Source organism: Chaetodon trifascialis, chromosome 8 (genome assembly GCF_039877785.1).
Source record: "Chaetodon trifascialis isolate fChaTrf1 chromosome 8, fChaTrf1.hap1, whole genome shotgun sequence".
Taxonomy (NCBI): domain Eukaryota; kingdom Metazoa; phylum Chordata; class Actinopteri; order Chaetodontiformes; family Chaetodontidae; genus Chaetodon; species Chaetodon trifascialis.
In genome coordinates, this window is record NC_092063.1 from 26201647 (window position 1) to 26220589 (window position 18943).

Below are 18943 nucleotides of genomic sequence, written 5' to 3' on the forward strand. Positions count from 1 at the left end.
GCACGCACGCACGCACACACACACACACATACAAACATATATAACACACACATATACGTACATTTGGGTGTGGACTACAGGTATATGATAATACATATACCAAAAATTATGCAAATTTGTCTCTCATCACTGATTTTTCTATACCATTTATTTCAAGTAATCTGTATATATATTGTTTTTATTGTTTTTGGTTCCTGTACAGGCACAACAAGACTTCAGGAAGCTCTACACCGTCAATGAGAAATAGTTCCAAACCGTAATGCCTCCTAACACCACAAACTGTGTTTAATTAGCAGGTTAATCAGTGAGCTTTAGAGGTGTTGGTTGTGTTGTTTTTAACTTTGGAGCCAGGCTTCCCTCTGCGCCTTCATCCTGAGCAAAGGTAACTTCGTGCCTGGCACGTTAAATATCTGCTAAATCATGTGTAAAATAAGCAAATATGTTTTTAATGCAGTGAACTGGATTCCAGTGATAACCATTACATACAAACTCTTCACGTGCAAAACAAAAACTTCTCATTTTAGCTTGAAATCATTCATTTCAACCACACAATTAATAAAACAATAACAATGTGATCATATCTTTAGAACACAATGCTGATAACATCCAGGCCACATGTAACGTGTAACTTTTTAGTCAGCTGATAATTCTGTCCAACTGTCCAACAGTCCAGGAGAAAGCCCGTCTCTATCAGCCGATGTCATATATTTAACTCCTTGTGTCACATTCTCAAAACTGACCTTCTTCCATGACAGAGGAATATTTTTCCCACCTTCCATGTTTTTTTTCTTCAAAGAGGTGAACATCCTGGTTTGCTCACTTTCAGGTATAACCTGACTCGAGCTGTCAATGAATAGTCAGTGTTCTCTGTACAAGCTGCTCTCTGGGAAAGTCCTTCTCCATATATGATGGTGGTGTGTGGTGGTGGGGGGGGCATCCGCTGCTCACACCTCCTGGACAGCAGCCAGCATCCTGTCGGCTCACCAGGTCATGTCCACATTCACCTCTGACAGGCACTGGGCCAGGTGGCCGTCACAGTCCATCTGGGTGAACCTGGAGAAACAGGAACAAGGAGATTGGATGTTGGTACTGACAGTGAACACACTCAGTGTGTGACAAAAAAAACAGTGTACACAGTCAATATCACTACAAAAACACACATACTGTGAACATACAAACAAAAAAACAAAAGCGCAGAATATAAGACTGACAAAAGAGAGGAGGATAAAAACATGGAAAAGTGATAAACCAGACAAGGCGGGCTGTGGGAACAGTTAGGAGGGTCCTGGCAGGGGCTAGGCTCTTAGGGCGCCACTAAATCTATGATGGAGGTCGGAGCACAGCCACGTAGGGCTTTTAAAGTAACTGGTAGTTGAAAATCTATTGTGTACCTAAGAGGTAGCCAGTGCATCGCTGTCTCTGAGAACAGTTAAATGTCTGCCAACCAAGACACACATTTACATCCTGATACAGTGTGTGTGAGCCTGACATGCTTAGAAAACTTACTGTCATGCAGGCCTGAAAATCCCATTGATCAGGCTTTTCAATATGCACCTGGCCAAAACTGGTTTCAAGTCATGGATCACTGTGGTCTGTGTACCACGGATCACTTCAGTGTTTTCAGTGCTCCAAACATCTCACACACACACACACACACACACACACACACACACACACACACACACACACACACACACACACACACACACACACACACACACACACACACACACACACACACACACACACACACATATATATATATTAAAATGGGGATGCTTAAGTGTTTTTTTGGAAAAGCAAAATACAGTGTTGCCTCTCTTACCCAGCAGGAAACACCAGCAGGCACATGGGGCAGCTCTGCAGCCCTCCTCCTCCTCCTCCTCCTCCTCCTCCTCCTCCTCCTCCTCCTCCTCCTCCTCCTCCTCCATCTTCCCTGACACTCCTCTGCTCCTCCTCTTCCTCTGTATCCTCCACCACCTCTTCTTCATTTTCAGCCTTCTTCTGCCTGTCAGACACCCTCACCTGGTTTGTGAGGAGCTGCTGGTTAACTGCTCCAGTCCCTTTTTCTTGCTCTCCTCCAACACTTGGTGGAGATGCTGATGATGCCACCCCCTCCCAGCTGTGGAGGGAAGGCTGTGGTCTTTTGTTGAGGGTCTGGAGGGATGTTGCCTTTCCATTCTGACTCTGCTTAAAGTGAGAGGACAGCTGTTTGTCAGCTGGGTCTGGTGCTGGTTTGGTCTGCACTAAAAGGTCCTGCAGGGAGGGGCTGAGCCTGAGAAGATCTGGACTCAGGGAAGTTCTCAGAGAAGGTGGGGAGGCTTCAGGGAAGGGAGCCACCTCTTCTGTGAGGTCGCACCACCGTTCATCCACCTCAAGTGCTTTGGGTCCCTAAAGTAACATAAAAAGAAGAACCGAACGGAGCTAAGAAACAACCAAAAAAGGGAAGAAAGTTGCAATATAGCTTAAAAAAGGACACAGAGCAGAGAGAATCATTAAAAGGCTCTGTGTTTAGGAGACATGGCACAACTTGTAATGATTTGTATTAATCCAAGAGTAAAAACAAAGAAATCTGTTACAGCACAGTCAAAAAATGCACTTTATCATCAGTCTGTCCTATTTTAAAATACTGTACCAGAGGTTTAATACAGAGCAGTGCTTTAAATACAAACATGCACACCAACAGCTCACATGGTGCAGAGACAAAAATGCTGCAGATCGACAATCCATCACTGTGAGCGTTTCATCAGCTTTTTGTCAAAGCTGCTCTGCTGAAGTTTTTATTAGTGAGGCCTATTTTGCAAACTGCTCACTGGTGGTGCATATATGGATGATGTAATAGCAAAATGTGAGGGTGCACTGGTGGAATGCACGACATTCATGAGCTAAGGAGTCACAAAATCAAATCCAGAAGACAAACAATAACCACACATTACTGTGAAAATGAAAACGCGTGCACTGCTGCACACTAATAATGTAACTTTGACAAAAAAGAAACCTGATTACTGCAAACTCTACAGTTTGCAGTTAAGGAGCTAAAATATGCAAAACATCCAGTATGATCCTGAAACATTTCATATTCTGGTCAATGTTTAGATCATTTTAGAGGGTATTCAAGTACACCATACACCACCTACACCACATACTGTACACCATCAGTCATTACTTCCAATCTGTTCCGCTGTTCCAATCATGCAACACAATCCTGTCAGTTTCTTCAGTTTGTGCATTAAAAAAGAGTTTTGAGAATCTAAATAGTAATAAATATGCACATGATGGGGGGTGGGGGGGGGGGGTGACCTCATTTAGTATCATTCTCACTGAGGCTCTCAGCGCTAGTGTATCCTCTTCCCAACCGCAGCAGGGAGAAAAGGCCATTATCCAAGAGGTTGCAATCCTTAAAGTTCCCATTAACACAAAATCAGTGTTTAGTATCAGTGTGTAGGATTTAATGGCATCTCGTCTGAATATTTCTTGCCTCACCCTCCCTTACCGAGCGAGTAAGAGAACCTGTGGAGGCCGCCAAAAACACGACAGGCGGTCTCTTGAGCCAGTGTTTGGTTTCTCTGTTCTGGGCTGCTGTAGAAGCAAGGTGGTGTACAAGAACACTATAACTTTATCCACTCATTTGGATGAAACTGGGGAATGTTTGATGGAAAAAAATATCTTCTTGTTTGCTCTCTGATGTCCTCGGGCTGCCCAGCCTCAGCTCAGGACGAACAGCTTTACCATTAACTGCTGTTCACTAGCCGCCTCCCAGTGAACACAGTCGGACCAGGACCAAACACAGCCTCCAAGTTTCCTGACAGACAGATAGCTTTACCTGTTGCTAAAGTAACTGCTAACTGGGGCCAAACCCGGCAGGGCAGCCACCTCAGTACTGTACTCCCTGTCATCTCTGAGGCTGAGCTCGGCAGTCTGGTCATGCTCACTGTGAGCATCCAGTCCAGGCAGAGTTACCTAATAGGGCCGTTAACGTTGGCATGGTGGGTGGGCGTAGCACACATTCAACGCTACTGTAAAGACCAATCAATATCCCTCCCTTATTCCTCCCCAGCTGCCTGTTTTTACAGGAAGCACATCAATATGCAGAAACAAACAGCACTCTGCTGGTCGTTTCATGGAGCATTAATGTTTCTCCTACACTTTTTTTTGCAGCACCTGGTGTAAATGTCCTGTGGGCAGGTTACAGCACTGCCTATTTTATATCCAACCAAACAAATCTCTCTTTGCAGAGCCTCACGGTTCTGCTCAGTGCTGTTTCCGTACCAGGCAGAGATGCTCCCCATCAGGATGCTCTCAATGGTGCAGGAGTAGAAATGCCTCCAAATTTGGGGGGATACCTGGAATTTCCTCAGTCGTCTGAGGTGAAACAGTCTCTGTCTTGCCTTTCTCTCTGATGAGTCAGTATGCAGTGCCCAGGTCAGGCCCTTGGTGATAGAGCTCCTTCCTTCAGATAGGCTGATTGATATTGTTCATAATCAAATATTCAAAGCCTACCACAAATGGGACAGTTATGCCCATTTATCCACTTAATGATCCTTGAAAGCGACTGGAAATGACTAGTTTCTAAAGACTGTCTGTTAGAAAAGAAATTCAGAATAAAGGCTTGTCTCTAATGTAAGCTTGTTTAAAATAAAACCATGGTTCTCTCTATAGCTAAGGAAAATGCTTTATGTTTGAGAATTTAGCACAAGAACACTGAATATGAATTAGAAACTATATTTGTTTTTTACATTAAGGAGAAGATGCAGTCACACAGTCAGTCACAGAACATTTCACCACGAGCAACCGATAAAAGAAATAACTGCAGTACTAATCAACAACTCTCAGACTGAAACATGTAGACAAATATCCCTACAATCTATACACGCACACCACAGGAACACCTGAACTTTAAAAATTTAAAGCTTCAGTGTGTTGTTCACTACAGGAACTATATAATGAGTGGATCAATGGATGGTCACATACTGCTGTAGATGGATGTGGAAGATCAGGAACGAGGTCACAGAGCTGGTGCCGCCAAGCGGACTTCAGAGTCAAGGCCCACAGATTCTCCACAGCAGGCAGCTGCTCTCTGCTCCACCACGCTGCTGCAGGGACTGCCGACCTGTAAACCAGAAATCACATGCGGTCTATTTCACTCGACTACCACCTCTTCTCTAATGAACTGCTGCCTTGTCTTAACAATCCCCCATCCAGCATGTTTCTGAACGGCAAATCAAGTGTCAAGAACTTCCAGATGTATAAAAACTAGATTTAATCTTCCATTACCCAATAAGGGAGACAATGATATGACAATGTTTTCATTTTAGCTTTTTTCCTTTTTTAAATGATTTTATATGCATTTTTAAAGAGTCAATCAAAATTATTAATGAAGCTGGTCTTTGATCTGGTGCATAATGTCTGCTTGTGTTAATAATAAAGTGAGAGAGAGAAATTGTAGATCCGACACTGCATGTATTTAAAGGACTGAAACATACTTGCATTTTTAGAAACAAGATAATTCATTTTAAACGTATGAAATGATTTGATATTCAGGTGCAGAGCAGCTCTCAGACCACTTTATCCGTGTATTCTCCTCTCCCACACATTCCGTCAAGCTTTGTGTAATTCATCTAATGTGTGGCTGCACTCCCGTCTTTCTGCTTTACTTGGCATCTACCAGCATGCTTCCATTTGACTGTTTCCATTTGGGAGGAAATTTTCCTAAAAACTCTAAAAGGAATTTCTTCCCAGCTTGGATTTAGCCTTATAGTTCTGACATTATTCGGTACACCTGTGCACTCTAACAACCCTGCAATAAATCCTGCCTCTTCTAAACTTGTACAGTTGTTTTTGATTGCACGCTGTCAGAGAGGAGTTGATTAAATTCCACTCCTGTTATTTTCCCCACTCGTTTGCATCATTGTTGTTTCTCTGTGTTCATTCTGTATGAATGTACAGCTTTCATTGCATGAAATAATTCTTAAAGACCCACACTGATACCATTAAAACATTACGTTTCTTGTTTGCCTGAATCGCCCCGAATATAACGATGTGAGGGCATTAAAGAGGTTTAGCTTTGTATCTAAATAGGTGTGTAACGTCATTGTTAGATCACGAACATGCCGAATTTTCCAGGAGCATCAACTTGCTCATAAAGGGTCATTAGTGATGTTGTGCACTGCATGCACTTCACTTGATAAGCAAGAAAACATTAAAATGTTGAGATTTTAATGGAGGTCGGTGCTCTCGCGTGGCGTCTCGTTTTCTCGCCGAGCAAAGACTTTATTCACACTATAAAACAGGAGAGCGTATATGAAACCAAAAAGGAAGAAATAAACAGCTATAACTTTAGGCCAGGCTTGAACAGTGATGCATTTCATGTAGTTTATGTCAAACATTGACACAGTAAGCACAACACCCACCTGCCAGGCTCTGTCGCAGTATAACTGGAGAACATTGTGTGACTCCTATTCAGCGTTCCTCTGGAAGATGTTTCTGGGTGGTGGTCTTCGGAAAAAGAAGACTTCTTTCGTTTAAGTTTAGACTTGGCCTGATATTCAGCCATTTCAATAATTTACTATTCACAACAGCTTCGAATGTTCGCGGTAGTGTGACTAATGGGAACTTCCTACTTCCTGAAACTTGACGTCAGTTTATTCTAGCCAATCACAAACCGTTAAAAAGGCTCTGTAGTTGAGTGGGTGTGTTGTGTAGTCCGCGAGACTGCAGGAAGACCCTTCCAATAAGTACAGTAACTTTCAGCCTGTAGTAAATCAATCCATTCAAGTTGTACCATGACAATGATCAACGGATAATGTGCAAACAGCTAACAGACGATTGACTGACACTATGGTCATACACAGACACATAAAAGTAGGGAAATAAACAGGGACGTTAATGGGCAATGTCCGTGTGTGTGTGTGTGTGTGTGTGTGTGTGTGTGTGTGTGCGCGCGCGCGTGCGCGCGCGCGCGCGTGTGTTCTTGTAGTGTGTTTGCTTTATTTATTTCCATGTATACTATAGATAAACTGGATTGGCTGTGCTGGTTCTAGTCTGGGTGGCACACATCCTTCCGAACCACACCTTTCTCTCTTTAAAGAAAAGCTCTTGAAATTCTCATCAGTGCTCACTGATGTGCACAAACCTATTTGAGAAGACAATTATATCCGTGCAGTTTGGCATGCATTATCACTGTCTCTTGACTACATATTTAATTTTCTACTTAGTTCATTGGAAATTATGCAGTTAACACATTTACATTTGCACAATTATGCCACTGCTGTAAATACTATGAGAAAAGGAACAGCCTAGTCACTGACATGGTGATAAACTATGTAATATCTCCATAATAATAATAATATGTGGACACAAACAAATTTATTTTAATTGTCTTGGGGAAAAAAAAGTTCTATCAGCTGTCCATAATCATGCATGACTACAGACTGTGTGTGCAATGCATATACCTGCTGCTGAATGACTAAGTGAAAATAAAGAACTTTATATATTTTATAAGAAGTGAGTGTCAAGGTTCATGAGGTTAGAAACAGTAGTTTGATTAAAATAAGGTACATTGAACTTTTCTACTTAACTTACAAGCATCAGATAGTGATGGCAATTGAGACGTCTCCATGAAAAGTGAGCGAAATAAATCATCTAAGGATGACTGTGGGAGATAGTTAAATGCTGCATGAATAGCAAGTAAATTGACCTTGATTTGAGATTGTTTTGTCATTGTACAAGCAGTTGTGAATGACAGTGTTGGTAAGACTCAGCCACTAATTTAACCCATTAAAAACTCAGCTTTAAAAGCGTGAAGATGTGCATTTACAGCAAATCTACCCTAAAATCTACTAAAATATAGACCAAGAACTAAAACTCATCATAAATATTTTGGGAGATTTTGGAAGTCGATGAAGAAGCCATGAAAATGAATTAATGTGCACGCATAGCTAATTTAAGCAGCTGGAACCAAATGTTAAAAATCATTCACTAATAACATGTCGCGTGTTCTTTCCTCAGTCTGCATGTTCTGTTATTAATTTCTCTGTGTATGTATTGGGCACTTTTACAGCACCCTTCTGTCTCTGTACCATTTGCCTGTACTGCCTGAGCCAGTGTTTGCTGCTGAAACTGTGTTTCACTATATAGACAAATTATATTGTAGTTTTGTTCTAAATCAAATTGATTTAGGGAATAGAGTTGAAACACAATGACAGAGTTTTTGGCACATGGATTGAATTTGAGGTATTTTTCAAAAGGGATTAGTACTTCAGTTATTCAACCACTGACTTAATAATGTTTCTCTAACACTAAGAATGTGGGTGTAGTTTTCTACAGATTAATCTCAGACATTGTGCACAGCTTCCACTATACTGAAAATATTATACTGTTTAAGGCAAGTGACCGCCTCAAAATGACTGGTTAGCATAGAAAACAAACTTTTCAATATGCAGAACAAGGCAAACCATCAATTAAAATAGCTAAAAGGAATATGCCTGTGAATATTCTCATTCATCCAGGTCATTGTAAGCTTCAGGGCATTCAATCGATCGCAACTGGACTTTGAAAAAGCCAGCTAAAAGGAATGAAAATAAATTCATCTCGCACTCTCAAAGTAATGTTAACAGGAAGTTGATCAAGGCTGGTGTTGTTTTGTCGAACACATTGCTGGGGAGAGGGACATCAGGACTACCTTGCTTAGCCACTGTGACCCAGCCCCAAAAAAGTGGCAAACAATGGGTAGCTCATCAAAATGAAAGATTCTCTCAAAATGTGATCTGGTTATGACAGATGAAACAACATGATACAGAGCCTTTTATGGCTCACTATTTGATTGTATCACCTAATCATCAATTCTCCCTTTTAATACACAAGATATTATGTCACTCTTGCACAAGGATTTCTACTCAGCACCCACTAAACAAGGTTACATCATACAAGAATGCTAACTGTAATGATAATACTTTGTTCCCTCTTGCTAGGACACATAAAGTGGAAAGTTGAAGTCATAATAATGGTGGGACTTTCTGAGCCTTTTAAGCTTTTGGCCAGAGAAGAGGGACCAACGGATAGTGGCTACAATTATGCAATGGAAAATGCAAGGGAAAGCTGGAGTGAAAGGAAGGAAAAGAAAAGAAAGGAAAGAGGAGAGCATTATTTAAAAGAATGGAAAACAGCACTATGGGAAAACCTGTCACTTTGAAATAAGGTGAGAGCATTTTTTGGAAACAGTGCCCCATAAGATGAGTATTCCAGAAGGACTGCTCCTGAATTGCTGACATTGGCCAATCAGTTTTTTCTACCTCAACCACAGAGGGAAAAAACACAAAAGCAGAGCAGAGCGCCAGAGCTGTGGTACATAGTGCTACTCTGGGAAAAGGCAATCCGGCGCCTGGAAAGAAACGTTATGTCATCCGTCCCACGTGATGCTGTGTTATGCTCTGCAGCCATGGTGACGGCGAAGATGATGATGATGAGGAAAGTAGGGTTTATGTTAAAGAACTACACCAAGCATTGGGGAGGTTATACCACCAGTAAGCTTCTCCATGGAGTCATGAGAACATAAACACAAAACCATGCAGGTGTTCGTGGTAGACTGAAGCCAGTTAGAAGACTGGCCTGTGCAGAACACTGATAACTTTGCTCTTCTCTGAGTCATACCAGTTGTTTCTTTACTTCATTCATTATCTTCATCATCTGTGGGACATAAAGCACAATAAGCATATACAATTATTGTTATTATTATATCAGAGTACTATTATTGGATTATTATTAATATCATCTTTGGTTTTCTGCAGGAACTGAACATTTGTATGGACTTGATGTTGTTGTTATGTAGTGTTATGGACCTGTTTTTTGGGTTGTATTGTTTTCTTCCAGATGTTGCAGAGCTGGGAGAAAAATTCCTGGGTTTTCCACAAACTAGCCTGCATGTCCTTCTGTGTCCCACTGTCCTTGCTGAGCCATACCATACCAGAACTTCTCCAGTCTGACCTTACTGCTGCAAAAGATGGTAAGAGTGTAGCATGTCATCTATTTATACGTTCTCCTTTGATGGGTGGTACTCTAATGAAGAGAAAGCCTACAAGCCTCTGTGTGTTCCAAGCAAAGAACCTGTCTGCTTGTTTAACAGCACTCGAAAACCCCAATTTCAGATGATGGGATTTCAGACAGGCATCCAAACCTTTTTGGAACTTTCCAAAACAGAAAATTTGACAATCACTGCCACTTAGTGTGGTGACTAGTGTGGAGGTGAGAAAGTAGCTTGTCTTGATTTCTTGTCCCCACTGTGAAATCCTGGATGTCAGAGCTTAATGTACACATGGGAGTTTTCAAAACAGTCCTACTTGCAACTGCATTGCCATACAAAGATAACTTAATTTTGCCAAAAACATTATGCAATGCAGTGCTCACTGCGATCAACACATGGAGTCATGGCCATCACTTCCAGCAAGACCTTTGTGTTCACCATGAGCAGCAGATTGTGTGCAAGGAGAGGGAAGTGCAAGAAATAAAAAATATGCCAGTAAAAGATGAGCACAGATGAGCTCTCTGGGGAAAAAATTAGAGCATGAGGACAAGCACTGTACGCTGGCAAAATTATGCATCATTGTAAATGAGGCTTGGCATACACTCCATACTGTCTAGCAGCTTTGGCCATGATAGGAGGAGAAGCCTGAAGGATGCACAAGCTTTGTATTTCACTTGTATCCATTACCACTTGATGTACACACACAGACGGTGATACAGTATGGCAGTGTAGTACTGTAGGCCCACATCCAGCCTGTAGCTGCCAGAGCTCAGTGCTGGCTGAAAGGGTGGCTTCATGCCAGACTGATAAGCCCAGCGGAGGCTCTGGTCCCCCTCAGAAAAGGTCACTTACAGTATCTGCCAGCTGAATGGGATAGAGCCCAGCCCTGTGGCTCCAACACTGGAACTATCACTGACCACTCCATGATACTGCTTTGTGGGTCACTACTCCATGAACTATGACATTAAAGTAATGTAGTGGGCAGATATTAGACTTTATTTAAAAACAGACCTGATCCATTCAGTGTCCCTCACTTTGATATGATGATGTGATGCAGATGATTTAGTACATCTGAAGTGAGAAATAATGGTGTAGCTCAACATTTTGGGAAATAGACTTATTAGATTGCGTTTAGAAGAGATTAGATTAGAAGATGGATCAGTGTATTCAGATATGTGTGTTATAGAGCTGAGGTAAGAATGTAGCTAACCTAGCTTAGCATAAAGTCTTGACGCAGGGGGAAACAGTCTGCCTGGCCCTGTGCAAAGTTAAAAAAAAATACTCCGACAAACACCTGCCAAGCTCATCATTTAACACGTTATATTCTGTTTGTTTCATTGTTTCATTTTTAAAAATATATAGAAATTTGGAAGTAAGAAGTGTGTGAATAAAAACCTCAAAAATAATGTCACAATAATTGAGTAGTATCAGGTTGTTAAACACTCTAATAAGTAAGGAGAACAATTACCTATTAACAACATTATTCACAAAAGGCACTGACTGGAAGACGCTGTTACCGACCTCTAACACCATCCTAGGAACTTAAAATCTACAAGGGAGCCTACTGTTGAGACTGATGGGACCTTGTTCCAGCAAAACTGAGTTAATCTCAAAGGCCAAGGACATGATTATAATGTTCCAAGAACATGGGCATCACAACAGAATAATTTTAAAAAGCACACAAAGAGCAGCATGCTCCCTGGGGAGATCTGTTGTTGCAGCCCACTCCTAAATCTGCAACTAATCACATAGTTTGCAGGATACAGTACGTTTGGCCAAAAGAATAAAACAGATCATACTTAGACAATGGCATGCATTATGGCTGCACAAACATTCATGGGCAAACCCATTGTCAGACTCAAAAGACAGAGAACAGCACAGAACATAAACCACTGGAAACCATCTATAGCACCATTGACTCTCTACCGCCACCCACAGGACACCAATTTTGTGGCACTGTTCAGTCTGCCCCCTTTCAAAATGCACCAGGAACCTCCACAACCCAGTTATTGGCAAAACTATTATAGTAGACCCCTCTGTAAGGGTCATATACAGCATACCGTTGAGTGCCCCTGCTCTAAACTTTTATTATACTCACCATATTCAGCAGGGACAGCCTTCCATGGACTTGAAGTTTTGGATGACTGAACTCATCACAGTGTCCCCTTAAGGACGAACTGCAACTCCAGTTTCAGCATCTCCGTCCTTTCATATATTGTAAATTATTAATAGTCACTGTTATGTGTCCACATGTCTATCATGTCAACTCCTCCTTTTCCTCCATTACTTGAGACACGTCAGCATAAACACCGCCATGCTGCTTGAGGAGAGAGTGGCAAGCTTGAAACGTGCTGGAATCCACAGCTGCTAATCCAAGCCTTTTCTGTGCGCTTCATGCCATGTGTCTGCATTTGTGCACATATTGAGCAGAAAAAGCTTTCTCACTGTTTTGTATTCTTTGGCTTCCCTCTCTTCTTCTTTTCCTTTTTTTCTTGGGCATTGGCCATTTATTACTGAAAGGAATGGGAAGCATTTTTTCCATTTTTTTTTCTCCTTATGGACTCCTATTTGACAGCATTTTCATGAACAAATTCAATCTTAGATTTGTCCCTTAGACTCTGCAGTGGAGGACCCTTGCAGGACTTGCCCCCACCATCAGGCTGCAGTTACAGCAGTGTTTGGCTAGGGGACGCCACAGGAACAGCAAACTGCTGCGCCTCATCAGTGCTGGAGTTGAACTTGCTCCGGACACATGACCTCCTGAGGTTGAGTCACCAGGTTTTGATTATTAATCTGTAATACATTTCTTCCTCTTTGCTGTAACTTTTTTTTTCACTCCCTACAATAAGATGTAGAGAGATAGTGTTTGAAAGTTGGGGTTTCTGTACATACTTCAGCCTTAGAATCAACTCTACATGTGCTCTGGATAGTTCAGATTGAAGTTGCTTGATACACTTTTACATGACGTGCTCACAAAACTCATCACTTTCCTTTGGCCTACTCATCCCAGAAGAAAACACAATCAAGCATAATTCATTCCGATGGTAGATGAAAATCTGAAGATTTGTGAATTTCTTTGAGCCAACTATAAACATCTACATATTATATTTGAAGATTTGCAGATCACAATTTCTATCGGTAAACGTGAAAATAAATACGATGGAAAAAAAAAAAAAAAAAAAAACTAATTAAAAAGATCTGCTAATTTTGACCAAGTCCTGTCAACTAAGCTGATGTGTGTGGAGGAAAAAAAAAACCCTTCTCTCGTCATTTCATTAGCAAGATTGTTTCTCAAGGTCGCCAACACATGAAACTTGTTTATTCGCCGCTACTTGCCAAACAATTTTAACACATTCAGGCAGAAGGGAAATAAATAAACCGCAGTCAGTCGTGTGCAATTTACGTTTCCTCTTCCAAAACTAAATCTGTCTTGTCTCGCAAAACACCACCCATCCTCTTCTGGCTTTTTTTCTCTCTACAGCCGTGAATCAGAGTATTCACATACACGCTCGCCATTCCTCTGCTACATTCATCGCCCATGGGAAAGATGGTGAATATGAATTTCCTGTGTGGAAATCCCGCTCACCTCAGGTTTCAGCTGGTGATTGACCACATTTCTGACGTCGACGTCAACACACCTGCAGTCACATGCAGAAAACTGCATGTTGATTTCGATCAATGGAAAAATATGTAGGCCTAATGCGAGTCAGAGAAAAGCAAAATGCCGACGAAATGCTTCTAACACAATAACATATGAAAGTAGCATGAGTAAAACCATTAATAGTTTATAATTAAATTACTGTTTTAGCACCACACACGTCTTTTGTCAAGTAATTTCAGTTATGGAACAACTATTTAGACCCTTCAATGAAATACAAATGCTAGAATGTACAAAATTACAGAAATATTAAAAAAAAAAGAAATATTAGTACATTTAAAGTGCAACATTCCACTCGAATTCTAGTGGACTAGTAGAAAAAGTAACACAAAACGGAAATACTTAAATAAAGTACAAGTAGGTTTACACGTACTTAGTTACTTTCCACCACCGCAGAACCGCCTGTAAAAAAATGTAAAGTGTACGCCTGTACTTTTTCCCATACGACTTGAACGCAGCATCCGTCTTCCCCTCTCCCCTTTCACTTCTTTTTCTCCTTCTCTGCTCTCTGCAGGGCAGTAGGGGGTGATGGCTTGTTCCTGGAAGAGCCCAGCCTGCCTGCAGAGTCACTCACATTCTTGGCTGGCATTCAATGACTGAGCCAGACACACAAACACAGAGGGAGGGGGGCGCGCGTGAGAGAGCGCGAGAGAGAGACCTAGACGGAGCGCGAGGGAGAGAGAGCCATAGACTGGGGAAGAGAGAGAGAAAGAGAGAGAGAGCGCGAGCAGGCTGGCTCTCAGACTTCTCATCTCCATACAGTCAGAGTGAACTGCGGGGGCAGACGGAGTGGATTGCGGCAGTCCTCGACAGCGGAAAGAGCCTCAAATAAGGATTTTTTATCGAGCTGTATCGACTCACAACTCCCGCTTTTGTTTCATTTTCGCCTACTTCGCTTTGGAATTCGACAAACGGAACTTTTCGCTTCTCTGGAGTTTGGAGAGCCGTTTTTTCAGATATGGACAGTCGGCGACCCGCTGCAGGGAGCGACTGGCCGGTGTTCACTCAGTAGTCACGGGAATAAAACTGTAAACTCGCCGTCTATGACTTTTACTGGATGTTTGATGAAGCGCCTCGCATTTTTGGTCAGTTCTGGGACGCCGTGGATTTACCAGGTTCAGGAACGGACAGATACTCGTGATTCCTGGTCGACGACAAGAAGGATTTACGCTTCCAAAGTTGCAGGAAAAACATGGAGACTGTAAGTCGGCAGAGCTTCCAGCCTCATCCGGGACTGCAACAAACTCTCAAGCAGTTTCACCTCAGCTCTATGAGCTCTCTGGGCGGACCGGCGGCTTTCTCTGCCCGATGGCAACATGAGCTCCTCTTCAAGAAGGACGGTAAGGAGCCTGAGCCGGTCCTGCAGCATCTGCCACCGCCGGTGATGCCGGGCCCACTGTTTATCCCGTCGGACCGCTCCACGGAGAGGTGCGAGACGGTGCTTGAAGGCGAGACCATCTCGTGCTTTGTGGTTGGCGGAGAGAAGCGACTGTGTCTCCCGCAGATCCTCAACACCGTCCTGCGGGACTTCACCCTACAGCAGATCAACTCAGTGTGCGACGAGCTGCACATCTACTGCTCCCGGTGCACGGCGGACCAGCTGGAGATCCTTAAAGTCATGGGGATCTTGCCCTTTTCAGCGCCGTCCTGCGGTCTCATCACCAAGACAGACGCTGAGCGGCTCTGCAACGCCCTGATCTACGGAGGTGCCTACCCGCCACGCTGCAAGAAGGAGGCGAGTGGAGGCTCGCTTGAGCTGGAACTCACCGAGAGGAGCTTCAAAGTGTACCACGAGTGCTTCGGCAAGTGCAAGGGCTTGTTTGTACCGGAGCTGTACACGAATCCCAACGCAGCGTGCATCCAGTGCATGGACTGTAGACTCATGTACCCGACCCACAAGTTCGTGGTGCACAGTCACAAGGCGCAGGAGAACAGGACTTGCCATTGGGGCTTCGACTCGGCTAACTGGAGGGCGTACATCCTCCTGGGCCAGGATTACACGGGGAAAGAGGAAAAGGCCCGTCTGGAGCAGTTCCTGGACGAGATCAAAGAGAAATTTGACTTCGCCAACAAATATAAGAGGAAAACATCTTCCAGGGTGAGTTGGTCCTCATGCTGTACCCACCAGTTCACACTTACTTGTGTGTCAGTATGCGTTGCAGTTCTTGTACTTTCTGGTCAGTTTTTATTTTCGCCATTCTCAAGATCCAGTGTATGACTCACAGCTCATTTTGATTTCTTCAGTTCCCTGCTCATCTTGCTTACAGCTTACAGTGTAGTACAGCACACTCCTCCCTCTAACAGCACAGGACTTTATTTGAAGTCACTTATAATACAGTTTTATCCAAAACTTTAAATGGACTAATCTCCAGCAGGTGGGTCCATGTAGTGCGACTGCCTGCATGAAATCACGTGGAATTTTGCACAGTAAGGGTTCTTTCTAACTTACTCATTTCCAAAATTCATCTGGCCCTAAATCGTATCATGGATGTCACTTGTGTAAGGCGGGAGTCAGTAACCCCCCTCTTGTAAGGAACCACTCACTATTTGGTCACCATTGACATATTGTTGCTAATTGGTCCTCATCCAGCAGTGACAACAAAACACCTCTGGTGGCAATAAAGCCATTATTTGTGAAACACCTCTCAGTCTTGTCTTTATTGGCCTGTACTGTAAATACATCCTCATTTAGCAACAAATGGCTCAATGGGAAATAGTAAACAACAGTTAGGGGGAGTGTGTAGGTTAAACATGAATTCAGATGTGAGGAAGTCATTCATCTTCCTTTAGATTAAATTCCATTTTTCCACTCACTCACACACACACACACACACACACACACACACACACACACACACACACACACACACACACACACACACACACACCAGAGAAAATGAATGATAGAGGGCATCGCTTCCTCAGTCTACATATGTGCTTGCTTGTTCGGTGTGTGTTCTCATGGGAATGGGTATACTGGTCAGCAGTGTGATTATTGTTATTGACAAAATTGGGCTATTTTTGTATTTGTGTGTCTGTGCCATATGTGCCACATTAAATGTTATGTTAGTCTGGCATGTGTTGAGCTTCTTGTGGGTGTTATCAGTGCTGCTACTACTCTGTGTTTAAAGCGTTTCATTTTTTTCTCTGGCTGTATCAACATCACCTTTAGCTTGACATACATAGCCCTAAAAGGTTTGAATAATCAGAATTCGAGCATCCATGTGGATTTCGTAATCAGATGCAAGACGTCTGACCAAATGAAGTAGTAGTCGTATCAGATTTAGTTTTCCATGCTTTTCCCAGCTCTACTTTTTGTGCTAACTGACCGTAAAACTGATATCTGAATTTTGGTGTGCAGGCAGGAGTTTTGAGCAAGTGTAGTTGGGTGGTAGACTGATAAAAGGATCCCACCCCCACCTCACCCTTAGAAAAAAAAAGGCTAGTGCAGCTATTTGCATGAACTGTTACACATGAATGGAGTTGATGAAGCGGGGTTTAGAAGTATTGTGGTGGAAACATAATATGATCCCAACAAAGGGGAGCATTCAGCAAACACCCCCCCACCCCCCAAACATCCACCTACCCCAGGCCAGCCACCCACCTCTGACATACATGCACTCACATTCACCCCCCACCTACTTTTTACTCCAATCTGATTGAAACCACAGTGGACTTCTGGGGGCACCAGACTTGTTGAGGAGGCACAGAAAGCAACTCCAAAAGTGTTTACAAGCAGCTTCCCTCCAGTCCTTCACTGAGCTTTCTTTCAGAGGAATCTACCAAAGAAAGAGAAATCCTCGAAGACCCTTGAAGTCCTGAAGAGCGCCAAAGTCCTGCCATGCATGGTGAATACCCACTTTTGGCACACACTTTCATTCAGACTTGAGTGGGCACACCTCAAGAACCCCATTTTCAGGGGCCTCTTCTGTTTTTATAAGTACCGATAGGGCACCCAAGTGTTAAGCCCAAGGCTCATTTGAGCCTCTACCCTGCTTTTTAATTTGACTCCTCCTTTTTCTCCTCAAGTAGCCTGTTTAAAGAAACGCTAATGAGGGAATAGATGCTGGGGGTAGGAGTTCAGGAATATTGCTAAACTTATGGCAACAGAGCTCCCCTTTGTCAGCACATTTCAGCACAGCTGAGGCACTTTGAAAATGTTCTTGGAGGATGTGAGGCAAAGTGCTAGACTGCACTGTGCTTCCTTCTACCTTTCAGCTCACGAGAAAATGCCATCATCTGTGTGCCGCCAGCGGAGGAGCGTGGTGGCTCTGTGAATATTAATGAGGGTGTTGCAAAAGTGTTAGCAGCAGTCTCGCATGCAGACAGACACAGGAAGTGATATTGCTGTACTTCCCTCCTTGCAGACGTTCTTGTGAGAGCTTCCTTCTGAGGCTCACACATACATATGTCTGAATCTCAGAGGTTTGAGTAAAAACAGTAAAAACACTTTTTGCAGCATGCTTGCATTTATGGAAGTTTGAATTTGCAATAAGAGTTCATTCTTTGTTCTTATTGTATGTGATATGAGCCACAGCACTGGCTCTTAACAGCAGTGAGTAAATGCAATGAGCTATTGAATTGTTTAAATTAGTTTATATACTGGGTGTGGAACACTTCTCGGAGTTGCTCATGCCAACCCTTGGCTGTGATTCTTTTGGAGTCTGGCTGTGGGTGGCACACATAATCAGTGGCTTTCCGCATCAGGATGTTTAGATAAGGATTGTGGCTGCAGATTTAGTGTGTTGCTAACTTTATAATTCACCCTCAAGATGATGTGATTTCTACACAATCCATCTGTTTAAGGGAGATATAAGAAAGAGAACTGGGGACAGAGAGTGGAGGGGGTACTTGCCATCAAGCCAGCTCAAGATCAACTCATGCTTGGTTCAAAACCAGCAGGTTAATGTAAGACCTTTTCTTTGTTTGTTACCTTCCTAATTGTCTATATTTGTAACAGCTCCTTCAGTTTCAGAAATAGAGCAATGCTTCTTTGATGAAGTTGTGGAATTGGGCACAACTCTTTTTTTTTAAATGAATACTCATTCATTAGAGGCAGGCAGGCAGCCAGTCTACGCTTACACGGACCTGCCACTCCTTCAGAGAGGAGAAGATGTTTTACACAACTGATATATGAAAGCACTTGTACAGGGCTTGAAGGAAACATGTCCTCACGCACACATGTCCTTACAGTCAACCGTGGCTCCACTACTTACTGCCCTCCTTATCCAGTGATTAATTTTCACTCTGATGCACTTGGAAGTTAT

General features: G+C 42.8%; 2 protein-coding genes across 2 annotated transcripts in view; one reads left to right on the forward strand and one right to left on the reverse strand.

Moving 5' to 3' along the window:
- Positions 1–502: 502 nt before the first annotated feature.
- LOC139335641 (uncharacterized) lies at positions 503–6648 on the reverse strand. Its single transcript, XM_070969347.1, has 4 exons — positions 6411–6648; positions 4972–5110; positions 1826–2391; positions 503–1053 (listed from the first exon to the last, which is right to left on the reverse strand). The coding sequence occupies exons 1-4, from the start codon at positions 6551–6553 to the stop codon at positions 981–983; spliced, it is 921 nt and encodes a 306-aa protein (XP_070825448.1). The 5' UTR covers positions 6554–6648; the 3' UTR covers positions 503–980.
- Positions 6649–14313: 7665 nt separating this feature from the next.
- Positions 14314–18943, forward strand: part of skia (v-ski avian sarcoma viral oncogene homolog a) — an 81668-nt gene continuing 77038 nt past the window's right edge. Inside the window, exon 1 of the mRNA XM_070967567.1 lies at positions 14314–15774. Coding sequence (XP_070823668.1) covers positions 14869–15774 — 906 coding nt within the window. The 5' untranslated portion in view covers positions 14314–14868. The remainder of the gene's footprint in view (positions 15775–18943) is intronic.